The sequence below is a fragment of the Polistes fuscatus genome, unplaced genomic scaffold (assembly GCF_010416935.1).
Source record: "Polistes fuscatus isolate 324 unplaced genomic scaffold, CU_Pfus_HIC Scaffold11, whole genome shotgun sequence".
Classification (NCBI taxonomy): domain Eukaryota; kingdom Metazoa; phylum Arthropoda; class Insecta; order Hymenoptera; family Vespidae; genus Polistes; species Polistes fuscatus.
Window position 1 is genome coordinate 2502631 of NW_025113009.1, and position 20232 is coordinate 2522862.

The window sequence follows — 20232 nt, forward strand, 5'->3', positions numbered from 1 at the left end:
GGAGGAGGTGGAGGATGGGGAGGAGGAAGAAGAAGAGAAGGAGGTGAAGAAGGAGGTGGAGGAGAACGGAACACGAGAGATCGGCAGCACAGTTTCGTGCTCAGCTCAGCTCGGTTCGGCTCAGCCTCGTATCGGCCTCGGTCTTTCGAGCCAAAAAAGGTACGGATTTTCCTTGACGAGTGTAACTCCCTTCACCGTTATCATCACCTAAGTCCCCTTACTCTTATCGTCGTTCGTTTCAAATTTGCGCGGGGTTTTTGCGAGACGAGCGCTATTTGCTACAAAGTGCGGGCCCATTTTCTTCTTCTTCTTCTTCTTTTTTTTTACTTTTTCCTTTCCTTATTATTGTTATTATTATTATTATTATTATTATTATTATTATTATTATTATTTATTTATTTTTTTCATTTGACCATTCGACGAAAGATCTACTCTTGGATACACGCTTAGACCCTCTTCTCTTGCTTGGTGCGTAGTACGCGTTTGCGACGTCGCAGCCGTATACCGAGGTGAGTGACAGTAACTTGAGAAAAGCCAAGGCTGCTTGTGCGTCCATCGCTGAGTCTCTTTCTCTCTCTATCCATCTATCCATCTATCCATCTATCCATCTTTTTCCGTCTTACCTCGTTCCTGGTCTAACATAAAACACATCAGATTTTCTATTGCAATTATATTTTTATTCGTCTCTATAATATTATTTTGAACAATATTTTTCTATCAAACGTTAAGAATAATGTGCACTCGTCTTTGGTGATCATTAAAAAAGTATTTTCTTACGAGGATAGAAAATCTTCCACGTCACGTACGGTTCAATGCGCGTCGTTATTACGCTGATCGTTTTGTAAAAGTCGTCTCCTCCTCGATCGGTGAGGCTGCGCATAGAAAGTAGACTTTATCCTTGATAGAAATCACAAACGGAATTTAAAGTAAGTACAAAATGTGATATATCACGGGGTACGTGTAAGATTATTAATAATACGTTAGATTAATTTTGCTTGAATAAATTCATACGCGTTATTGGGATTCATTGAATCAACGTGGCCCATTAAATCGTATCCGGAACATCAGCTGATCATTCGAAAAAGTATCACAAACTCTCGAACGGATCCTACAAGCTGTCGGGATCTCTCTCCAACGAGATACGGGACACCCAAGGCTCGAGAAGAGTAGCCCAGAAGCAAGTTATCCAAAACGTTTCGGCCGCTTATCCTAATACTAGACCCTATTCTTGAGTTAATGATAGGCTCTTCATAGACGCAAGAGTTTAAGTTCCACGCTAAACTGTTGCGCGGTAGCGAACCTACAATCGTATCCTTTTTAATGGAGACCTTTCGCGATCGGGCCTATCATTGGCCGAATTAATCGAGCCTTTTTTTTCTTCCTTTTCCTTAAAAATATATATCTACTAATAATTATTTCCAATTTTTTTTCTTTTTTTTTTTTGTTTTTTTCCTTTCTTTTTTCTATAAATCGTTCTGTCAATTATCCGTCAAGATTAGTTTTATTTTAGAGATAACATTAAAATCGAATTAAAGTTGGAAGACTCGGCGAGCGAGCGAGGGAGAAATCTGCGAGGAGAATACACGAGCGACGCGTGCTCGAAATGATTTTTATAACGATTCGCGAATCGGTTCTCCAAACTGAGCGTATTTCTGTTCGTTATTGGGACGTGTTACTTCGTCTCATAATCATTCGAAATAACGTTTAACCGGTCTCATTCCTAAAGGGTGGTCTGTACTTAATTATCTTTCACGGCGCGAGACATTTCTTTTTAAAACCACAGGTAGTCCGACGTTGCTGAAATTATTTGATGTCTCTCCTGCTACCGCACCTTCGACACCTGTACAAATCTTTTTTAATCCCAGAGTAGAAAATTGTCTATTTGTTTCATCACAATAAAATACTATCCGAATAAATCTTTGAAATTAATCCGAAAACGAGACATCTGACGTTTATCGTTTCTTCGTTACGCATCGATGGATTATTATTTTCCGTTCTTCTCTCAATGAAAATAATTATTCTTTAAATTTAATATATTTATATCGTTGCGCATACGCGTTTTTATGATTACGTAAATAATTGAATAACCCGTGCAGAAATAATTTCTTCGCCCATATCTTATACTCTTTGTAAACATATACTATAGAACATATATTACATTTTATACCGGTATCCCTAAGGTCATGGTGAACATCGTAAGAGTAAAGAAAGTAGCTTCGTCATCAGCCCTCTCGAGATATCTCATATCCAACCACGGTACCCGAAGTAACGGGTCGTCGTCATTCACGAAAAGAAACCGAGAACGAAAACTTCTACATATGACTCACCTTACAAACGCAACCGTGTTTATATCGCGTATCGTTAAAATACAAGAGGATGAGTAGAAGAAAACAATCCTGTTAACAAATCTAATAGTTAAAGGATTTAATAAGAAGAAGTTAAATACGTAAGAGAAACATGATCGAGAAATCATCATACGTTAGAAGAGGAAACTTGGATCATCCATTTGTTCGGTTGCATACGAGAAACCTGATAGATTTCTCGATCATTTTATACGAAGAAAAACAAGAGAGACAACTTGGGTGATCCATTTTTCCACGAAATCTTTCAACCGACAATGAGATACATGCGAGAAACGTGATCGATTTGTCGATCATTTTAAAAGAGAAAAGAAAAAAAAAACAAAGAGACACGAGTGATCTATTTTTCCATGAAATCTTTCGGTCAACTTTTTTTTTCTGACGCCAATTATTTCGACGGAAATAAAAGCATAAACACAGAGTTCGTGGCAGCGTCCGAACATTGTGTATTTTAAGGAAGACGAAAAGAGGAGGAATAAGAAAAAGAAAAAGTAGAAAAGAGAATTCGCGGTTTGTCGCGCGTTCGTCCTCTCACGAAAAGAGGAAGAAGAGGGAAAAAAGAAGACAGACAGACAGACGGAGAGAGCAAGAGAAAGGGAGAGAGAGAGAGAGAGAGAGTTGGTAGCAGCAGAAGTAGCGGGCAGGCTCGAGGAAGACGAAAGGGCCCGTTTTAAAGAGCCGAGCATTAAAAACAACAATGTCATTACATTTTAACGACCTGTTCTTGGGCTCTGCCCTCCCTTTTAAAAGCGTTCGTTTGCAGGTATGTGGTCTCCGCGTATGGGGACCACCTTACTAGCGGGTGGAGGGAGTTAACTGGGAGAGAGAAGAAAAAAGAGGAAGCTTAAAGCGTTGCACACACGGTTTATCAAGGAGTTCATTCGATATCGATAAAGATTTATCAACGATCTGTAGACATTTAATGGTTATCGATAATTAATGAAAAATCAAAATGGTATTGATTCGACGTCGCATCCTTTTCCGAATAATCGGGAATAAGATTATTCTTCGATCGTCCCGATGGTCTCGACTCCGACTCGGCTTGTAATTTGATAAGAAAACGAGAAGCGTTCGATAAGAAATGGTGGATTGAGGATGATCGATCGATCGATGTATTTGAGAAAAAAAAAAGAAAAGAAAAGAAAAGAAAAGGAGGATCGTCGAGGTGTTTTGACAGGCTTGTCCAAGGGTGCAAAAACATTGGGATCCGGCACTGGTGAAGAGGAGAAACTCCACATTCGGTTCCTCTTTTCTTCTCTTCAGCATCATCCCCTGGCGTCACTCTTTGGCGACGGGGATGGCGACGGGGATGGCGACGGGGATGGCGACGAGGATGGCGACGGCGGCAGCCAGGCACCATGCACCTCGCGAAGAATTAGTATGGGCGAAGAGAGAAACAAAAGCATAAGGAGCTGGCGCGAAGGGGGTGCGGAGGGAACGGGGGTGTGCCGGTGGTGGTGCCGGTGCCGGTGCCGGTGCCGGTGCTAGTGCCGGTGCCGGTGCAGGAAGGATGAAAAGAAAAAAAAGAGGAGCCGAGATGGCGCCACACGTCCAGCGTGTTTTCAGGGCATCCTCCGGTGCTGTTGGCAAACTCCTTTTTTTCACCTCGCCGTGTCGGTTCTTTCTGTCTCTCTCTCTCTCTCTCTCTCTCTCTTTCTTTCTTTCTTTCTTTCTTTCTTTCTGGTTACTCTTCTTTTTCTGGTCACCCGTCCTCTTCCTCCTTCAGCTCCTCCTCCTTCTACGACGACGATCGTCTTTCTCCGTTGGACACGTGAGATCCTCCTTTTTGTATCCTCTTCCTCCTCTTTGACCCCCTATGGGTCCCCTATTAGTTGTTGGCCCACGGCACCGGTATCTCGAGAAACGGAGATGGAGAATCGAGGAACAGGGAGGAGGAGGAGGAGAAAAAAAAACGACTCGCGGAGGATGGTCGCAAAATTGTGAAATTAGGCTACGTGAAAACGAGCTACGGGAGGGAGGCCCCCGCGAAAAGAGAATAAGAGAGAATGAGAAAGATGATTGACCAAACGGGAGGGGGAGGATGGGGGAAGGGGGAGAGGAAGTTTCGGTGGGTGCCGAGGACTTTCATTAAGTTAAAATAGATCGCCAGGATTAAGATAAAAATCTAATATAGCTGCCGTTTACAGCTCGCCGTACTTCTGTCTCTCTCTCTCTCTCTCTCTCTCTCTTTCTCTTTCTCTTTTTTATTCTTTTTCTACTTCTTTAATCGGAGTAGAATTTTTTAGGAAAGAAAAAACCGCGATTCAAATTATCGGAACGCCGTAAACGTAATTTATACGGGGAGTGGGAGGTATTAGTTATAAATTGGAGATCTTTGAAAAGGGGTAATTGGAAAATTGACAAGATCGATTTTTTAAATGTGTGTGCACGCGTGATAGGGTACTTTCTCTTCGTTCTCGAGAATCGATCCGACATATTTTTGTTATTTCCATGATAGAGAGAAGAATCCTTGTCGGCCTTCGAGTTCTTCTCCTCTCTGAGATCTCCGTCTGTTTAGAATACTAATATTGTCCGTGTCTCTTTTTCTTTCTCTCTCTCTTCCTCTTTCTCATTGCCACCTTAAATAGAAAATATGTGATCCACGTGTTCCAAAAATATTCTTCCAAAAATATTCTACGATATATAACCCGGACTATTCGACTATATCGATTCCAATGTTGTTCCATCGTCCGAACAATGGAATGATTTCTTACCGACACCTTTCTCAAATCATTTTTATTCCTTTTGTTTTTCTTTTTTATTCTTTCCTTCTTACCTTCTTTCTTTCTTTCTTTCTTTCTTTATTTTTTAATATTTTAGGGATCATCATAAATGCATTCGTTTTCTGCGATTGCAAAAGAGATAGAAAGGATGAAAGAAAGGAAAAGAAAAAAAAAGACAGAGAAAGGGGTTGGGAAGGTACGAATAGGTTGCTCATAACTTCTGGTAGATCGTAAATTCTAACGTCGAAAGCATCCTCGTAAAATCAAACGGCTACCCTGAAAAGAATTTCCTCGGGGCATCGCCAACCGCAACAACAACAATTACCAGAGGGTTAACGAAGTTTAACGCGTTCTGCGTTATTAATGAACGAGAAAATGAGAAAGGCCACCGTACTGAACCTGTTTCTCTTATCTCTCTCTCTCTCTCTCTTTCTCTCTTTCTCTCTAGACAAGAAATCCGAACTACATCTACTAACCCTTTTCCTAACAAAGTCTCGCGTTAGATTTGAAGAAAGGTAACAAAATAAAAATATACACAAAAATCATTGGAATTTTCGAGTAAGAGTATAAAATCAAAGGAAAAAGAAATCATCTGGAATCGTTTTTAACTAAGAGTCGACAAAAGCAAGTTGCACACGACGGTGTACAGCATCTTTCCTCGTCTTTCTTTCTCCTTTGGCCTTGGCACTCCAACGTTAGCGACGCGTAGTATATAAATGAATATACAACCTACTCTACGTAGAAAAAGTAACATATTGCTTAGTCTACACACCATCGTGTTTTATCGTATACACAGTGAGTCGATAAAAATCGTTCTGAATAAAGTGATACGTAAGTTTGATATTCGCGGGACACTTATTAATAACGAAAATTACTTAAAATTCTTAGCAACAACGTCGTAACAAATCTCCCGAAAAGAATTTGAAAAAAAATCTTGGACGTATACGATACTCGCATTGGTAAGAAATACAAAAAAGAGAAAGGGAAATAAAGATAGTCGATAAATTTTGTAACGTCCTTCGAACGGGCCCATTCCGGGGTGTTAAATGTGAGAAATCGAATCAATAGACAGCTCGCACTGATCCGGGCCAGGGATCGTCGACGCGAGGTTTCGTTAAAAGGTCCCGTAAAGGGCCCAGTCAGGCCCCTTCAAGAAGAGAGAGCCTATCGACGAAAGAGAGAGAAAGAGAGAGAGAGAGAGAGAGAGAGATGAAGAAACTCGCACACGTACGGAACGGCGCCCTTTGTGCCGGACCGCCTCGGCTCGGGGGCGCGTCAAATTTGGTTGAAAATCAAATTAATCTCGCGGCTGGGCGCAGGACCCCCTTCTCCTTTTCGTATTCAACCTTACTCTCTCTTTCTTGCTCTCTGGCGGCACGACGACGACGAAGACGACGACGACGACGACGACGACGACACGAGCAAATCGAAAGGACGGGCCCGAAGGAAGAAGAAGAAGAAGAAGAAGAAGAAGAGGAGGAGGATGTGATGGAGGAGGAGGAGGAGGAAGAGGTGGGACCTCCACGCCACCGACACTGCTTCAGAGGCGAGAAGAGAAGGTGGCGCAGCAACAAAGAGCTTTGGACTTCTGGCTACGATCGGGCCAGGGCCGTGTTCACGTTTTCCTCTCAAACGTAACGCACCTTCCGCGTGTGATTTGTTTTATCGTCGAAAAATTCCCCGCCCCTCTTCCTCCCTTCTTCCCACCTCTCGTTCCTCTCTAAGAAAAATAATCTATCAGACTAGATTTCTAATCGAAATCATTACCTTGATAAAAGATATTATTATTATTATTGTTATTAATTATTTAATTATTAAAAATATTACTATCACAGTTTTCGAATTGACTCGTATTGAATTTATCTCCGATGCGTCGTGTTCGATCGTTCAAATCACCAAATCCCAATGGTAATTAAAAAAGAAACGAATCCTCATCGGTAAGTTTCTTTTTCGAAAGCACGTTCGAAGTCGACGACGCATCGTTAGGGTGAAAGAAGAAGAAGAAGAAAACAAAAAAAAAAGAAAAAAGACAAGTTGAGAAATAAAAGGCGCTTGTTCCGGAGAGGTAGATAAAAGTTAAGATGAAATCAGCCGGTCCTGGCGATGCTTCGCTTAGGTTTCGGAACCTAATTTTTACCACCCTTAAACCATCGACGAAGCGTCCTTTTCGCGCTTAGCGGTGCCCTGCTGTATATAACTCGTGGTTCTCGGAACTCGAAATAAGAAACGGAAGATCGGAGAGAGATCCTGTGCGAGAATATAAAGAGGAGAGTGAGAGAGAGAGAGGGGGGAAGGGGGTGGAGAGGAAAGGGCCGCATCGGCCGTTGTTAGGGGAAAAAAAGGCCTTCGAGAAAGGGCTCTCGCGAGGGGAGAGAGAGAGAAAGAGAGAGAAGAAAAAGCAGATGGTTCTAAGATGAGGGGCCACGAGAGGGAGGAAGGAAGAGAAATAGAATGAGAAAGAAGATGAGAAAAAAGGAGGAGAGAATCGGGAGAAGTGGTGGAAAGAGGAGGAGGAAGACGAGGAGGAGGAGGAGGAGGGTTCGTTCTCTCAGGTGGGAATTGAAATGCATCGAAGAGGAACGAAAAGTCGATCTGGAGCCTCTTCTCTTGGAAATGGCCGACGGGACGGCAATTGTTCGCCGAGATAGAGAAAGAAAGAAAGAGAAAGAGAGAGAGAGAGAGACGAGATTCCTTTTGTCGTGTGGAATTCACTTCGCTCGAGTATACGTAAGCGAACCACAAACGACGTGGAACGACGTCTTCGTCGTCGTCGTCGTCTTCGTCTTCGTGGTGAATTCCTGAAGGACTTCAGGTTCAAGCAGTCTTCTTCTCGGTCTCGTGGTCCCGCAGCGCGAGAGATCGATTCCATTCGAAACTTGGTTCTTCTCTTCTTTTCTTCTTCTTCTTCTTCTTCTTCTTCTTCATAATTGGATTCACAATTGGATCCTTTTCCTTCTCGATACCATATTTCTTTCTTTCTTTCTTTCATTCATTATCTCTTTTTCTCTTTGGATCCTTCCCCAATTGGTTGAAATTTTACGAACGACGTCCAAAAGCAATCGGATCGGTAATGATTACAACGAAGACAGACGGCACTCGGTGACATCGAACTTTCACAGTTTATAAGCACCGATCGGGGTAATCGATATCGAGGAACCGAAAATATCAACGTCCCCAATCTATTCTTCCGCTTCAACGAAAAGGACTAACACACCATGGTGTACCATAGAATATCCAAATTGAAATCCACGATCTTCGATCTTTACCATAAATAAATGGCATGGAATCGTCGATTTTTCTTTTCTCATTCGTGATCGTATTTTTTCTATAAGCAATACAATTATTTGTTTTACTTTTTTGAGTTGTTATGGTACGTGAGTGTTTTCACGCTTGTACGTTTTATTACGTGACAAGTTCACTATGTTAAATAAATGACACGAACGACACTCACGATTACGTAAAATTCACTTTCACGGGACGACGTTCGAGAATCGTCGGTATCGACATTAACCTGCTGCTATCGATTCGCGGTCTTGAATTTAACGGTAGAGAGATAGTGCTGACGTTTTGTGTGGGTGGAATAACAGAATTCCATTAAAATTGCGTGCACGTGTCCTACGGTATTACGTCACCTTTATTCGATCACGCGAGATCGTGATTACAATTAACGGATTCGCATGCGATAAGGAAAAGGATTCGATGCAAAGGATTATCCGTTTACGTGCCATTCACGTTGAATCACGCCATTACTCTTCTTATCCTATTATCACCGAAGAAACTATTTTCATGTTTAATACAATTGATTATCCTATTTTCTAATCAAAACTTTCACTTCGGTAATGTTCAATTCCAATTTTTCCTTAACGTGTTTTTTTAACAATTTAACGAGAGATTGTCATTATTTTCTATTAGAAAATTTATTATTAACGCGATATAAACTCAAATTGCTTTTTATTCTAACGAAAAAGTAAGAAATAAGAAAGAAAAGAAGAAATACAAACTGCCTAGGAATTTTTATTTCGGAGCACGAACACGATAACGACCAAAGGCCGACCTTTTAAACGTTGGGCTTTGTTGTTCCGACTAGAAAAAAAAAGAAGAAAAAAAAAATTGGTATGTCACCGGAAAGAGTGAATCACGTATTCAGCACTGGTACCCTAAATCCAACACTATTTATGGCTGGAACGTTCACAACGGGTTTAGTTATAACTCCCCCTTTCCAACAACACGAGGACTTTACTTATCTCCAAATCTTGGAAAGTTAAAACTCGAGCATAAGGTATAAGATCGAAAAAGAACGAAACCCTAATGTATCTATGAATGAATCAGACATAATCAATGCCAAAGATCCATTCTCCGTCCATTACTATTACCATTTACAAGTAACCAATGATGAAACATTTATTTTCCGTAAGATCGCATCTGATTTCAACTGATTGTCGGTACTGGACTTGCATTTATCACTTTTTATGAATAACAACTTGTAATTTAACTTGTACCGAACTGCAACTAATGTCCGATTAAATTGTAAATATAAAAAAGACGAAAGAAAAATAAAATAATAATAATAATAATAAAGAAGAATAGAAAAATAAGCGATAGGAACACTAAGCAAGCAAGCAAGCAAGCAAGCAAGTAAGCAACCAAACAAGCAAGCAAGCAAGCATCCAATGACGCAATTCCGCTCGGTCGTCGAACCGAAGGCCTCGAAAAAGGCGTTCAAGTCGAGCCGGCACTTTCATTCATTCGAGAAAAAAGTATCGGCATGCACGCGCACGGTCGTTGCACGTATTTCGAATTGCAATAGGTTTTCTCGAAAAAAAATATCTAACATAAGCTTCGCCAAGTAGGGTATTCTCTCGAGTACACGCAATTCGACTCGTTCAAATAACACGCATTCCGTATATCTATGGCTCGACAACCGGTACTGAACGACCAATGACGACGAGCTATTCTTCGTCAAAACGATTCTCCTTCCTTGCATTCCAATCATCCAACTCTTCTCTATATTCTACGACGTTAGCAGAAAATATTGTTCTATCTAATCGAATAACAAAAGTCGGTCTTTTTCATTATCCTTACTTACGACCCAATCAAATGTCTGCTATGAATAATAATTCATTAATTTTTCTAATTACAAATTAATCCATAATAACTATTTATCAAACTTAATTATACAAATAGTACGATAAAAATTACAACGTAACATTCTTTACCTTTTTGTTTTTCTTTTTTTGATAAAAACATTCGGATAGTTTTATTTTTGTCTTGTTGCAGAGATCATGGAATCTGCGTGGCAGTTAGCGACGACGGTCGTTTTCTTCTTGGTTCAGTCGAATTTATTGCACGCTCATCGCGAACACAAGGTTCGTAAAATTGTGAAGGAACCGTTGTTGCTTAACTACTTGGAATCTTTGTTTCGAGCATTTAATCATCCGTTACAGGTCCACAACATAGTACTTTATCCGGACAAGCACAGTTGGTGCAAAACGACGCCTATCAAGCAGGTAGTCGCGTGGCCTCAATGCTCCTCCCAAGAACTCGATAACAACGTCTGCGTTGGAGCTTGTTTCTCTTACATGGTACCCCATAGCGAACCATCCGCTCCTGGTGATTTGATAAGACCCTATTGCGACTCCTGTCAACCTCTTGACAGCGTTTGGCATACGGTAGGTATCTCAGTTCGATGAACACATATCAAAATCAATCTTTTTCAAGAAGACAGGATAATTTTAAAAAACTAACATCCAATGATTAATCTAGAAAATTATTTTAACATTTTTCGGGATCAGGTTACCTTGGATTGTAAAGACGAGGAAAATAATCCAATGACTATGCAGAAAAAGGTTCAAATAATAACCAATTGTTCGTGCAGTTCTTGTATGGAAACATCTAGAATCAAGCCCGATTACAATACGTTACTTCAATCGTTGACAGTAGAAAATTTGGATAAGAACGTTAACGTTGTCCACGAGACGCCGGATCTTCTGTTGAATCCTAATTTGAATTCGTCGAAGAATACCACGAGAGACGGGGTGGAAGCTAACGAAAGATTTTTGCAATTGTTCAAGCAAGGATTGAAAGACTCGGAGAATTTAGATGAGATTGGCGCGAAAGAATTGTTGAAGAAATTTGGAGAAGAGATAGATATGGACAAATTCAGGGATTTGTTGAAGAAACTTAGTCAAGAGGACGAGAGGCATCAGGAACATCAACAAAATAACAAACAGCAACAACAACAACAGCAACAACATCACGGTCCAACGACGATGCTACATCGGGGTCCTCATCATTCGATGGTTTTGGATTCCGGTGTGAAGGAAAAGATCGACGTTGAGCCGCATTACCTTCATCCAGCTGTGGCTGGTCAAGAGATCAGTTATCACGACAACGTTGTCGTCGACAAGGGCAAGAAGAAAGATTTTTGAGATCTCTCTAAGATCGAAAACGATCTTCTCGTTTTACGAAATTGGATGCCGGCCTGGGTTCTTTTGAACGAGCTGGACGACAAACGAGCGGATCGTCGTAAGCGAAGGAACGAACGACACTTTTCTTCTTTCCCACGCTGATTCCACGAGAATCGATCGGTAAGGAATTTCATGCCTGGTCCAAAACCTATAAAAAGGCGTAAATTTGTGTACGTGACGGTAGCTAGCAATTTTATTGTTCCCTTTTTTATTGTTTTTGTTTTTCCCTCCCCCCCCATTTTTTCTCTTATTAATCGTCAAAATATTTAGACTGCTTAAATGGGGTACATATACGATTTATTTATTTTTTTTTTCTTTTTTTTTTTCCGTAATTTTCGCGATCGAATATTTCATTCTTTTATTCAGCTTAATAATATTCTACATGTGTATGTAGAGATAATATTACATTTGTAAATTATTTCTCATTTGTTAATGCTACGAATTAGTTTGTCAGTGAAGAAAAAAAATGATAACGAGAGAGAAAGAGAGAGAGAGAGAGAGAGAGAAAGAGAAAAAAAGCACGTGATCGGACTATTACCGTAATTTTCGAACATTTCGTGTTTCGGTTTGTCAAGAATCGATCATGTATAGATTAAAAATAAATAGAAAGCTAGAGTTTTTCCCAATTAATTTCGTATTCATTGTTATGAGTGAGAGTGAGAGAGAGAGAGAGAGAGAGAGAAAGAGAAAAAGAGAGAGAAAATTTTAATATATATTTAGTTATTATTATTGTTTTAACTATTTAACGAAAATCACGCCTTTCATATATAAACTCGCACCGAGATAAAACATTAACAATATTTTCAAACTAAAAAGTTTCCTTTTTTTATTTTATAGACCGAAAGGAAGAACATTGATGCGCTTTTCATTTCGTATTTTATTCAATTCTATTTTATACATATATTTTTTGTCTTTATTCATCATCGCTTCTACGTTTTATTAATGCATTGTAATGTCATTGTTCTCGTAGAGAATAAAAGAACGAACGGTATAACAAGACCAGTTATTTTCTACTTCGTCGTGTACGATCATTTAGTTTCATCGGTGTATTATTATTTCATATCCTGTATTATATCTAATAAGCCTAATGTTGACGTAATTATAAGCCGATGACAAATGCATTTTTTAACGAACAAAGAAATTTCAACGAATGTAATCGGTAATACCAGAACGATATTTCCCAAGAAGGAACACGGTAAAATAGCAAAGAAAACAGTAATAAACAGATACGTTAATTTCCCTTTCTTCGTTTATCATTTTTCGATATTATTTATTAAACAAGGTAAACGATAAAAAAATTCAGGTGCGTCGTCGTCTTGTGCAAATATTTTCAACAACGTAGATTCAAAGTAAAGAACAAATTTTCTTGAATATATTACATCTTCAATTATTGAAATCATAAAATAGAGAATATGTTTAAAGATATTATTTAAACAAATTATATTAACTCTTCTGTGTGTCATTAATGACTCATATATGAGTCGTCCGTGCAAAAATCTCACCGACTCATGTAGAAATCGTATAACATACGATATTTAACCAATCATTTGATTATTATCGTTATAACTGATTAGTAATTAACTCTATTTCTTTATTTCAGTAACTTCCAATAAAGATACTAAAAAAAAAATCTACAAAACGACAAATATATTGTAAAAAAAAATCGAGAAATATATCACACGGAATTGTAAAACTTAATAGAAAAACCTTGTTCGAACGTGGAAAGTAATATATATATATATAATTGTATGAAAGATATGCGACAAATTTATGCGTTTCCCGTCGGTAAAGTTAAAATGATATCAGTAAAGACGATGATCCTCTGACACGACTGAGATCACTCAACGAACTTCAAAGTTTCCACGTTAAATACATGCATACACGTATACATGCATATAATATAATAAAATAAATAATATATATATATATATATATAAGAGAAGGGAGTACCCAATGAAGTGAGTGTGCAGGTTGTGCTTAGATTCAACGAAGAAGAAGACGAAAAAGGATAAGTTTGTACCGGTGGATCAGGCAAAGGAATGTCGAAGATCGAGAGAAAGGCGGTATGTACTTACATACATACATGCACACATGTATATACGTACAAGTTCTACGGTTCCATACATACACGTATTTTCTACACACGGGTATTCACAGCACTCAGTACTTTCTCTTATCGGTTGGCCACTTGACTAAGTCCGTAATCATCGAATGCTCGTTATTACGAAACCAAGTTTGAAAGTTGATAAAAAAGTAAGAGAATAAAACGATTAGAGTAATAAGCATCCGCTTACAATAACAGTTCCAATGGCAAGTTGATCGGTGATAACGAACGTTCTCAGCCAATCGCAATCGTTCTATGAGATCGGAAGTCGGAATCGTGGTGACGCGCGAAAAGCATTTGCCGAGCTGCACGAACGAACAGTGTCGCTCGGTTCGTCGAGCCTGTTGTTCCTACTCTACTCGTCTACATTATTATTATTATTATTATTATTATTATTATTATTATTATTATTATTAATTATAACGTTGTTATAGTTGTTCTTCTTACCTTTGTATCCCGTCATTGTTATCAAAGACAATCGGAGGAATGACGGTGACGTCGATCGCTGGATCGAACGATCTAACTCGAGCGAACGATACTAATCGATCTATAGTGTTTTCTTATTACCCGGATGTTAAAAGATCTTTGATCAAGTTCGATCGGCAAAGAAGATAGGGAAGGTTTCTCTCAAGGATTTCACCGTTTCTACGGGAAAAAAAAACTACAAACAACTTTTATTATCAAGGACGATTTAAATTGTGCGCGTGGCCGGCCCTTTGCAACGACGAGAAAATCCTTGTGTCGTTTTTATTCGTTTTAATAAGGCAACGAAAAATTTGTTGTGTTTTTTTTTTTTTCTTTATATATTTTTTCGTATTTCGTCAACATCCGATTGAAGGTACGAATTTTTAACGGAGAACGCTCACGGATATCCAATCTTTTCCTGCGTTTTTTTTTTTCTTGCGTATTCTTATCAGTGTTTACCGATTCTTCATACCGTAAGGTAGTCAACCTCGGATATTTGTCTTGCATCGAATTCATGCACCATTTTTGTCGGTGCACGACGACTTGTTGTTTTATTTCAATCGGAAAACGACGCTGTGTCGAATCGCGATGCCTGACAAACCTGTAGTTTTTGATTATTTTTGAAAAACACTGCATCTTTTTGTCTCTCTCTCTCTCTTCGTGAAAGTGAATTTTATCTCAAATCCGAGAATACCAAATTTTGCAATCTACTCAAAAGGAAGAAGACAGTTTTTCACCAAACGTCAACATGGATATCATGGATGGTACGATATTTATTATTATTATTATTATTATTTTCCTGTATTTTTTATCCTATTTTAATATATTTTTGTTATCACTTTACTCTAACAAAAAGTAAAATCTTTATTATTGTTATTAACATAATTTTTATGTTGCAAAAAAGGCAAATATTATCCAACGAAAAACGAAATGTTTTTATGACACGTGATTATCTAAATTAGATACAAAAATAACGTACTAAATAATTGATAACACGTAATATATATATCCAGTGCAAAAATAACATATTATTTAAATTAGATACCAAAATAACATATTAAATAATTTTAAGCACGCGCGAACAACAGTTTCATTTAATTTTAAATGTCTTTTCTTATCTATAATTGGTCAAATTGTTTTCTCAACTGATCGATACGATCGATTGTAAGATAATCTGTAAGGATTTAATAATTCATCGAAAAATAATATTCTCGAGAAGTTTATATCATGAATTTAACAACGTATCTATTTCAAATAAATCGATACGAACCGTCGGAAGTAAGAAGAAACGATTTCATTTTAAACTCTTATTTCGTGTCATTCTCCGACGTGTAAATTCGTGCTCGAGTTTTACAAATTATTTTCCCAACGAATAGAATTTTTTTTAGAGAAGCAACAAAAGAAAAACATACAATCAATTAGTTTCGGTTATTGTCTACGTAAAATACGTAACACATATAGATTATATCACACGTTCAACATCATTTTTATTTAAATTGTTAGTTACATTTGCTTATAATTTTTTCAAGTATTTCGATAAAGATAATTGCGTTATTATTATCTAATAAATATTGAAACGCATCTAATGAAAATATTTAATTGAAAGTATCTACGAAGTAGAAGAGAAAGTACAATTTCTTGTTCTATTTAAATTGACATAAAATTTCATATCGCAGACAAGAATTGTAAGAAACTAAGGGACATATTTATTTGTAAGATGGTGGTCCTCGTGTTCGTTTATAACTCGGTTCGTCGATCGAGTTAATCGTTTAGATTGATATCTCTACAGGGAGTAAATACATAAATATACGCACGAATGAACATGTATATTCGTGAAATAACTTTGGCCTCGACCTCGTTGATCCTCCGAGATGGGAAGAAAAAAAAGAAATTAAAAAAGAAAAAGAAAGAATGACACTGTTATACTCGGAACGATCATAGGGAGAGATCTTCAAACTGGCTGCCATAAATAATAATCGCGCTTCGAGATGATTAATTAATCGAAACTGCCAGACCTATCTTTTTTTTCTCTTACCAAAATCGTTGAAATTTATTTGTTTTTTATCAACACACGAATAATTCATTCTCGATCCTATATATATATAACTGCGTATAATAATAACGAATTTCTAAACGTTGAATATAATTAATAAATTAACGAATAATCAAATATATAATCCATGCATCGATAAGTGATGAAAATATGTCAAGCACGTATTTTATCCTATTTACGTTATTGGTTGATAATCATTTGTTAATAAAAGAATAGAAAATGATTACTAATCTTACGTAACTTCAAATGTGCCGTCTATCAACATAATATGTTAGTATTATTCCGTGTGTGCCAATAACGAGGGTTTATTACTTCTCATATTTATCATCTTTCGCATGTTTGTAAGCACGACATTTTTAACTTAACAAGAAATGAGAAATGTGATCGTTCCAGTATCAAAGATAACCTTAGAGGCTATTGCAGCAGCACTGTCAAATGTATTCCGATTAATTGTCAAAGTTTGTAATAATTATTATATGAGTCGCTGTTATTATTACTACAATTTTTTTTTAAACCATACGTTTTTCGTTTTTTAAATATCGCGTAGCATTTACCTTTCCAAGTATTTTTGTACAAAGTTAGTAAGTTTTAAAAAATAAAGTAAATGTATATTTGTTGTTGAAAAATCATTTTTTTTAATTAGTTCTAAAATGTTAATTTGTTTACTCAACTGTGACGACGCATATATGAGTCACTAGTAACGAAAATTTGAAGAACAATATGCAAAAGAATATTATCTTTTTTAATTTCTTAAATATTTTAGGCCGCTTATACACAAACATCGATTCATATATATGTCAGATACTTCAATACATTTATCTTACAAATTGTAAGATAACGAGCTGACGTTATTTGACATATCGATAATCAAGCCATTCCATGCAAAAATTAATGCATTTAATTTTATTGATAATTAAGTTATTGGGTCGTAACATAAATGAGTTTTATTATACTTCTCGTACGTTAATACTTGCAAGCAATTTTATTTATGTTCCTAACTCAATAAAAATATACGATTAAAATTTGAAAAATTCAATTTAAATGATGATATTCGAATGAAGTTCATAATATTCGATAATACAGTAATAACAATTTGTACAATTTTATAGTTGAATAATTACATAAAGTTAACGACGTAAGTAAACGGTTCTATCGATTGGAAACATTTATCATATAACATAAATTATTTACCCTAGTAAGATTGAAGATTACTTTAAATACGGCATCTGTATTTTTCATTCACTTATCATCGATCAAATTATTATATATACGTGAGATCAAAATGCTACGTGTATTCGATCTTGTCGTGAGATTATCAGACCAGCGATATAATATTTTCTTCGATTGTTCCAACGAAATAATTCGATGGCAAACGAAGTAGAACGACAAAACAAGAAAAACAAAGATTTGTTATAGAAAAATTGAAAAATATACTTTGGACAAAACAGCCACTTCGAAATTATCAATATTTTGTTACACCGAAAATAAATATAGATTTCTCAAAATAGTATTATACGAAAATAATTTCAGAAAATTTCGGTGATTCATTTCGAGCCTTGTAGGCGCATACTAAACATCAAGAAGTCAGACTCGGTTACGATGACGTGATTTTCTAAATATGATCGAAATTTGGCAAAACATTAGCCAGACGTCGGGAGATATTTGAGACGAGTACGAATTTTAAATGTATTCCAAAATAAACGTAGAAAAAGGTTTAAACAGATGAGACGATATTCTCCATTCATTGAAGTGGATAATTTGAAATATTTGATTATTTTTCTTATTTCTAATCAGCGAATATCTATCGAGAACTTGGACAACAATTTTGGAATATTTTTCGATCATTCGCTGATAAAAAGAAAAATAATAAAAACGTGAAACATGCTCGATTACCTTAAATACATTCATTTCTTTTTACAAATATCCTGTTTTTCAAAATATACTTCACGATTACAAACGCAAATGCATAAATCATTTAAAAAGTAACACGCGGAAGTAAAAAATGTTCTTAACAAGGTCTTAACACTCATTTCTGTTGTTAATACAGGTGCATTTAATAATCTTGCAATTACAATTGTTCCCAACAAATAATCCTTTAATCGAGTAATCTAGTAATCATTATTCGCAAAATAATATGACCTCGATGGATCGAGGTATGAAAATTTCCCGTATGCACAGACAAATCTACATATGCATCCGTATCACCGAATCATCATTTGATGCACATGTTTAATAGAGTCAACAAATGTAATAAATCATTTCCTATTTCTGATGGCTGCAACAACGATTTGATGAGTCAGTAAATACCAACAAAATGACGATTCGCGGCATATCGTGGTCTTATCTACAAACTTGTAATCTCGAAAATGAAATTGTCGCATCGCAACGATAAGAATTCGGATATAAAATTATTACCTACGATATTAATTAAGCTCTTATTAATTAATAATTATCACGATTAATATAATAATTATCACGATAGGTAATGATTTTTGTCCTCGATAAATAATAAATAAAATCTTCGCGAGATATATACAATTGACATTGATTATTTAATTATGAAAAATAAATGTGGGGAGGGGGGGGAAATACATCATCTATATGGTGGTTGATTTTCCAAGATTTTTACGTTCGATCTGTTTTTACGATAATACTTATACGATTGATAATAAAATATTCTCCAATTTATGCCACATACGTGTGTGAATCGTGCATGAAACCACGTAGATTGATAATTACAGTCTTGTTTATTTCTTTCTGTCTGATTTTTTAATTGGTCATAAGGATTTGGAAAATATCGAATAAGAGAAAGAAACTATTTCGTCGAAATAACAAAAACGACATCTTCCGTGGAAGTATCGTGTTAAAATAAATAACCAATAGAGTTGTAAATCTATCTAGAGTAACAATTCTATTTCTCTACTCTAGAGAAATTTATCCAGAGAACGATAGAAATTGTAGAAATCTACCACGTGTCGCAGCACGTTCTCGAACGCACGTGTCTACCTCGTTAGAAAATGTTTCGTTTAAGTTAGTTAGAAGTGCCTAAAAAAAGCAAAATAAAAATCTCGTTTACACATTTTAGGAAAATTCTGAGAGCAAAATCTGTGAAAATTAGTAATTAACTATGTTAGGTATGTACGTATTAATGTAGGTTATAAATTTATGTAGATGGTTATTGTATAGTTAGTAGTTATGGAAATGTGTTCAATGTAAGAATATATTGTTAATAAATGAATTCAATTAAATATGAAAAATATTTGTGAACGTAAATAAATAATTATGCTCCTTGGCATAAGTTTAAATAAAGAGAAAAAATTGTATATTTTTAAAGTTTTTTTTGTTTTCAATTGTTTACGCTTTGCCGGTCTCTCAATGGCGCCCCTGATAAAACCTATGCCATCGCACATTTCGCACACCTATGAATACGGCCTTGCGAACTGAAAGGGGAAAATTGACCAATCAGAGAGCTTGGAAGGTGTTAATATGTAAGAGCATGCTCGATAAGTTTGTTTCGTCATTAGTCAAAGTTAGCAAGAAGAGGATATGAATAAAGATCGTTCAATATTCTATGGAAATGCATGAGTAGTGGGAAAGAGAGGGAAAGAGAACGCATGTGCAAAGTATACAAAAAAGAAAATGAGAGAGAGAGAGAGAGAGAGAGAGAGACAAGAATGAATGAGAAAAAGTAAACTACATATAAAGCGTTAATCATTTGTAACATATTTTTAAAAAACTCATGTATATGTTTGATGAAATACACCGAACAACTATGAAAACAAGTGTACACATTAGGGCTGTATAATCAGCAGGAGCGAATAGGTGACAAGAGGTAGATTTAGTGAAAGAACATATGAGTCACGGTCGTTACCTTTCTTCGCATACTCGTCGTTGTCGTCATCGTCGTCATAGTCCTCATCGTCGTAGGTCGAGAGAGTACTCGGAAATGACGGCAGAGGGGGCAAGTTGAAATAATCTCAGGTGCGACGCAACCAAATTGTTCCTACAGAAATTGCTAAGGGGAAATAAAAAAGGAAACGTTCAACGACATTGTTCGAAA

The 20232-nt window shown here is 36.7% G+C and overlaps 1 protein-coding gene and 1 long non-coding RNA gene across 6 annotated transcripts; one reads left to right on the top strand and one right to left on the bottom strand.

Moving 5' to 3' along the window:
* The first annotated feature begins 49 nt into the window (after window positions 1-49).
* On the top strand, window positions 50-13248 carry LOC122526543. Of its 5 annotated transcripts, none has more exons than XR_006306100.1 (6): window positions 50-159; window positions 427-509; window positions 10361-10449; window positions 10528-10752; window positions 10876-11670; window positions 13151-13248. XR_006306100.1 is itself a non-coding variant. In XM_043650022.1 (5 exons), exons 3-5 carry the CDS (start codon window positions 10366-10368, stop codon window positions 11509-11511), a joined length of 945 nt encoding a protein of 314 aa, XP_043505957.1. In that variant the 5' UTR covers window positions 50-159; window positions 427-509; window positions 10361-10365; the 3' UTR covers window positions 11512-12541. The 5 variants fall into 5 exon arrangements, 3 of the variants coding, with proteins under 3 accessions (XP_043505957.1, XP_043505958.1, XP_043505959.1); XR_006306099.1 differs by lacking the exon at window positions 13151-13248 and adding an exon at window positions 12388-12541; XM_043650022.1 differs by lacking the exon at window positions 13151-13248 and having other exon boundaries at window positions 10876-12541.
* Window positions 594-20078, bottom strand: LOC122526545. Its single transcript, XR_006306101.1, has 2 exons — window positions 20044-20078; window positions 594-872 (listed from the first exon to the last, which is right to left on the bottom strand). It is a non-coding gene; the product is annotated as an uncharacterized LOC122526545 (long non-coding RNA).
* Between the last annotated feature and the right edge of the window lie 154 nt (window positions 20079-20232).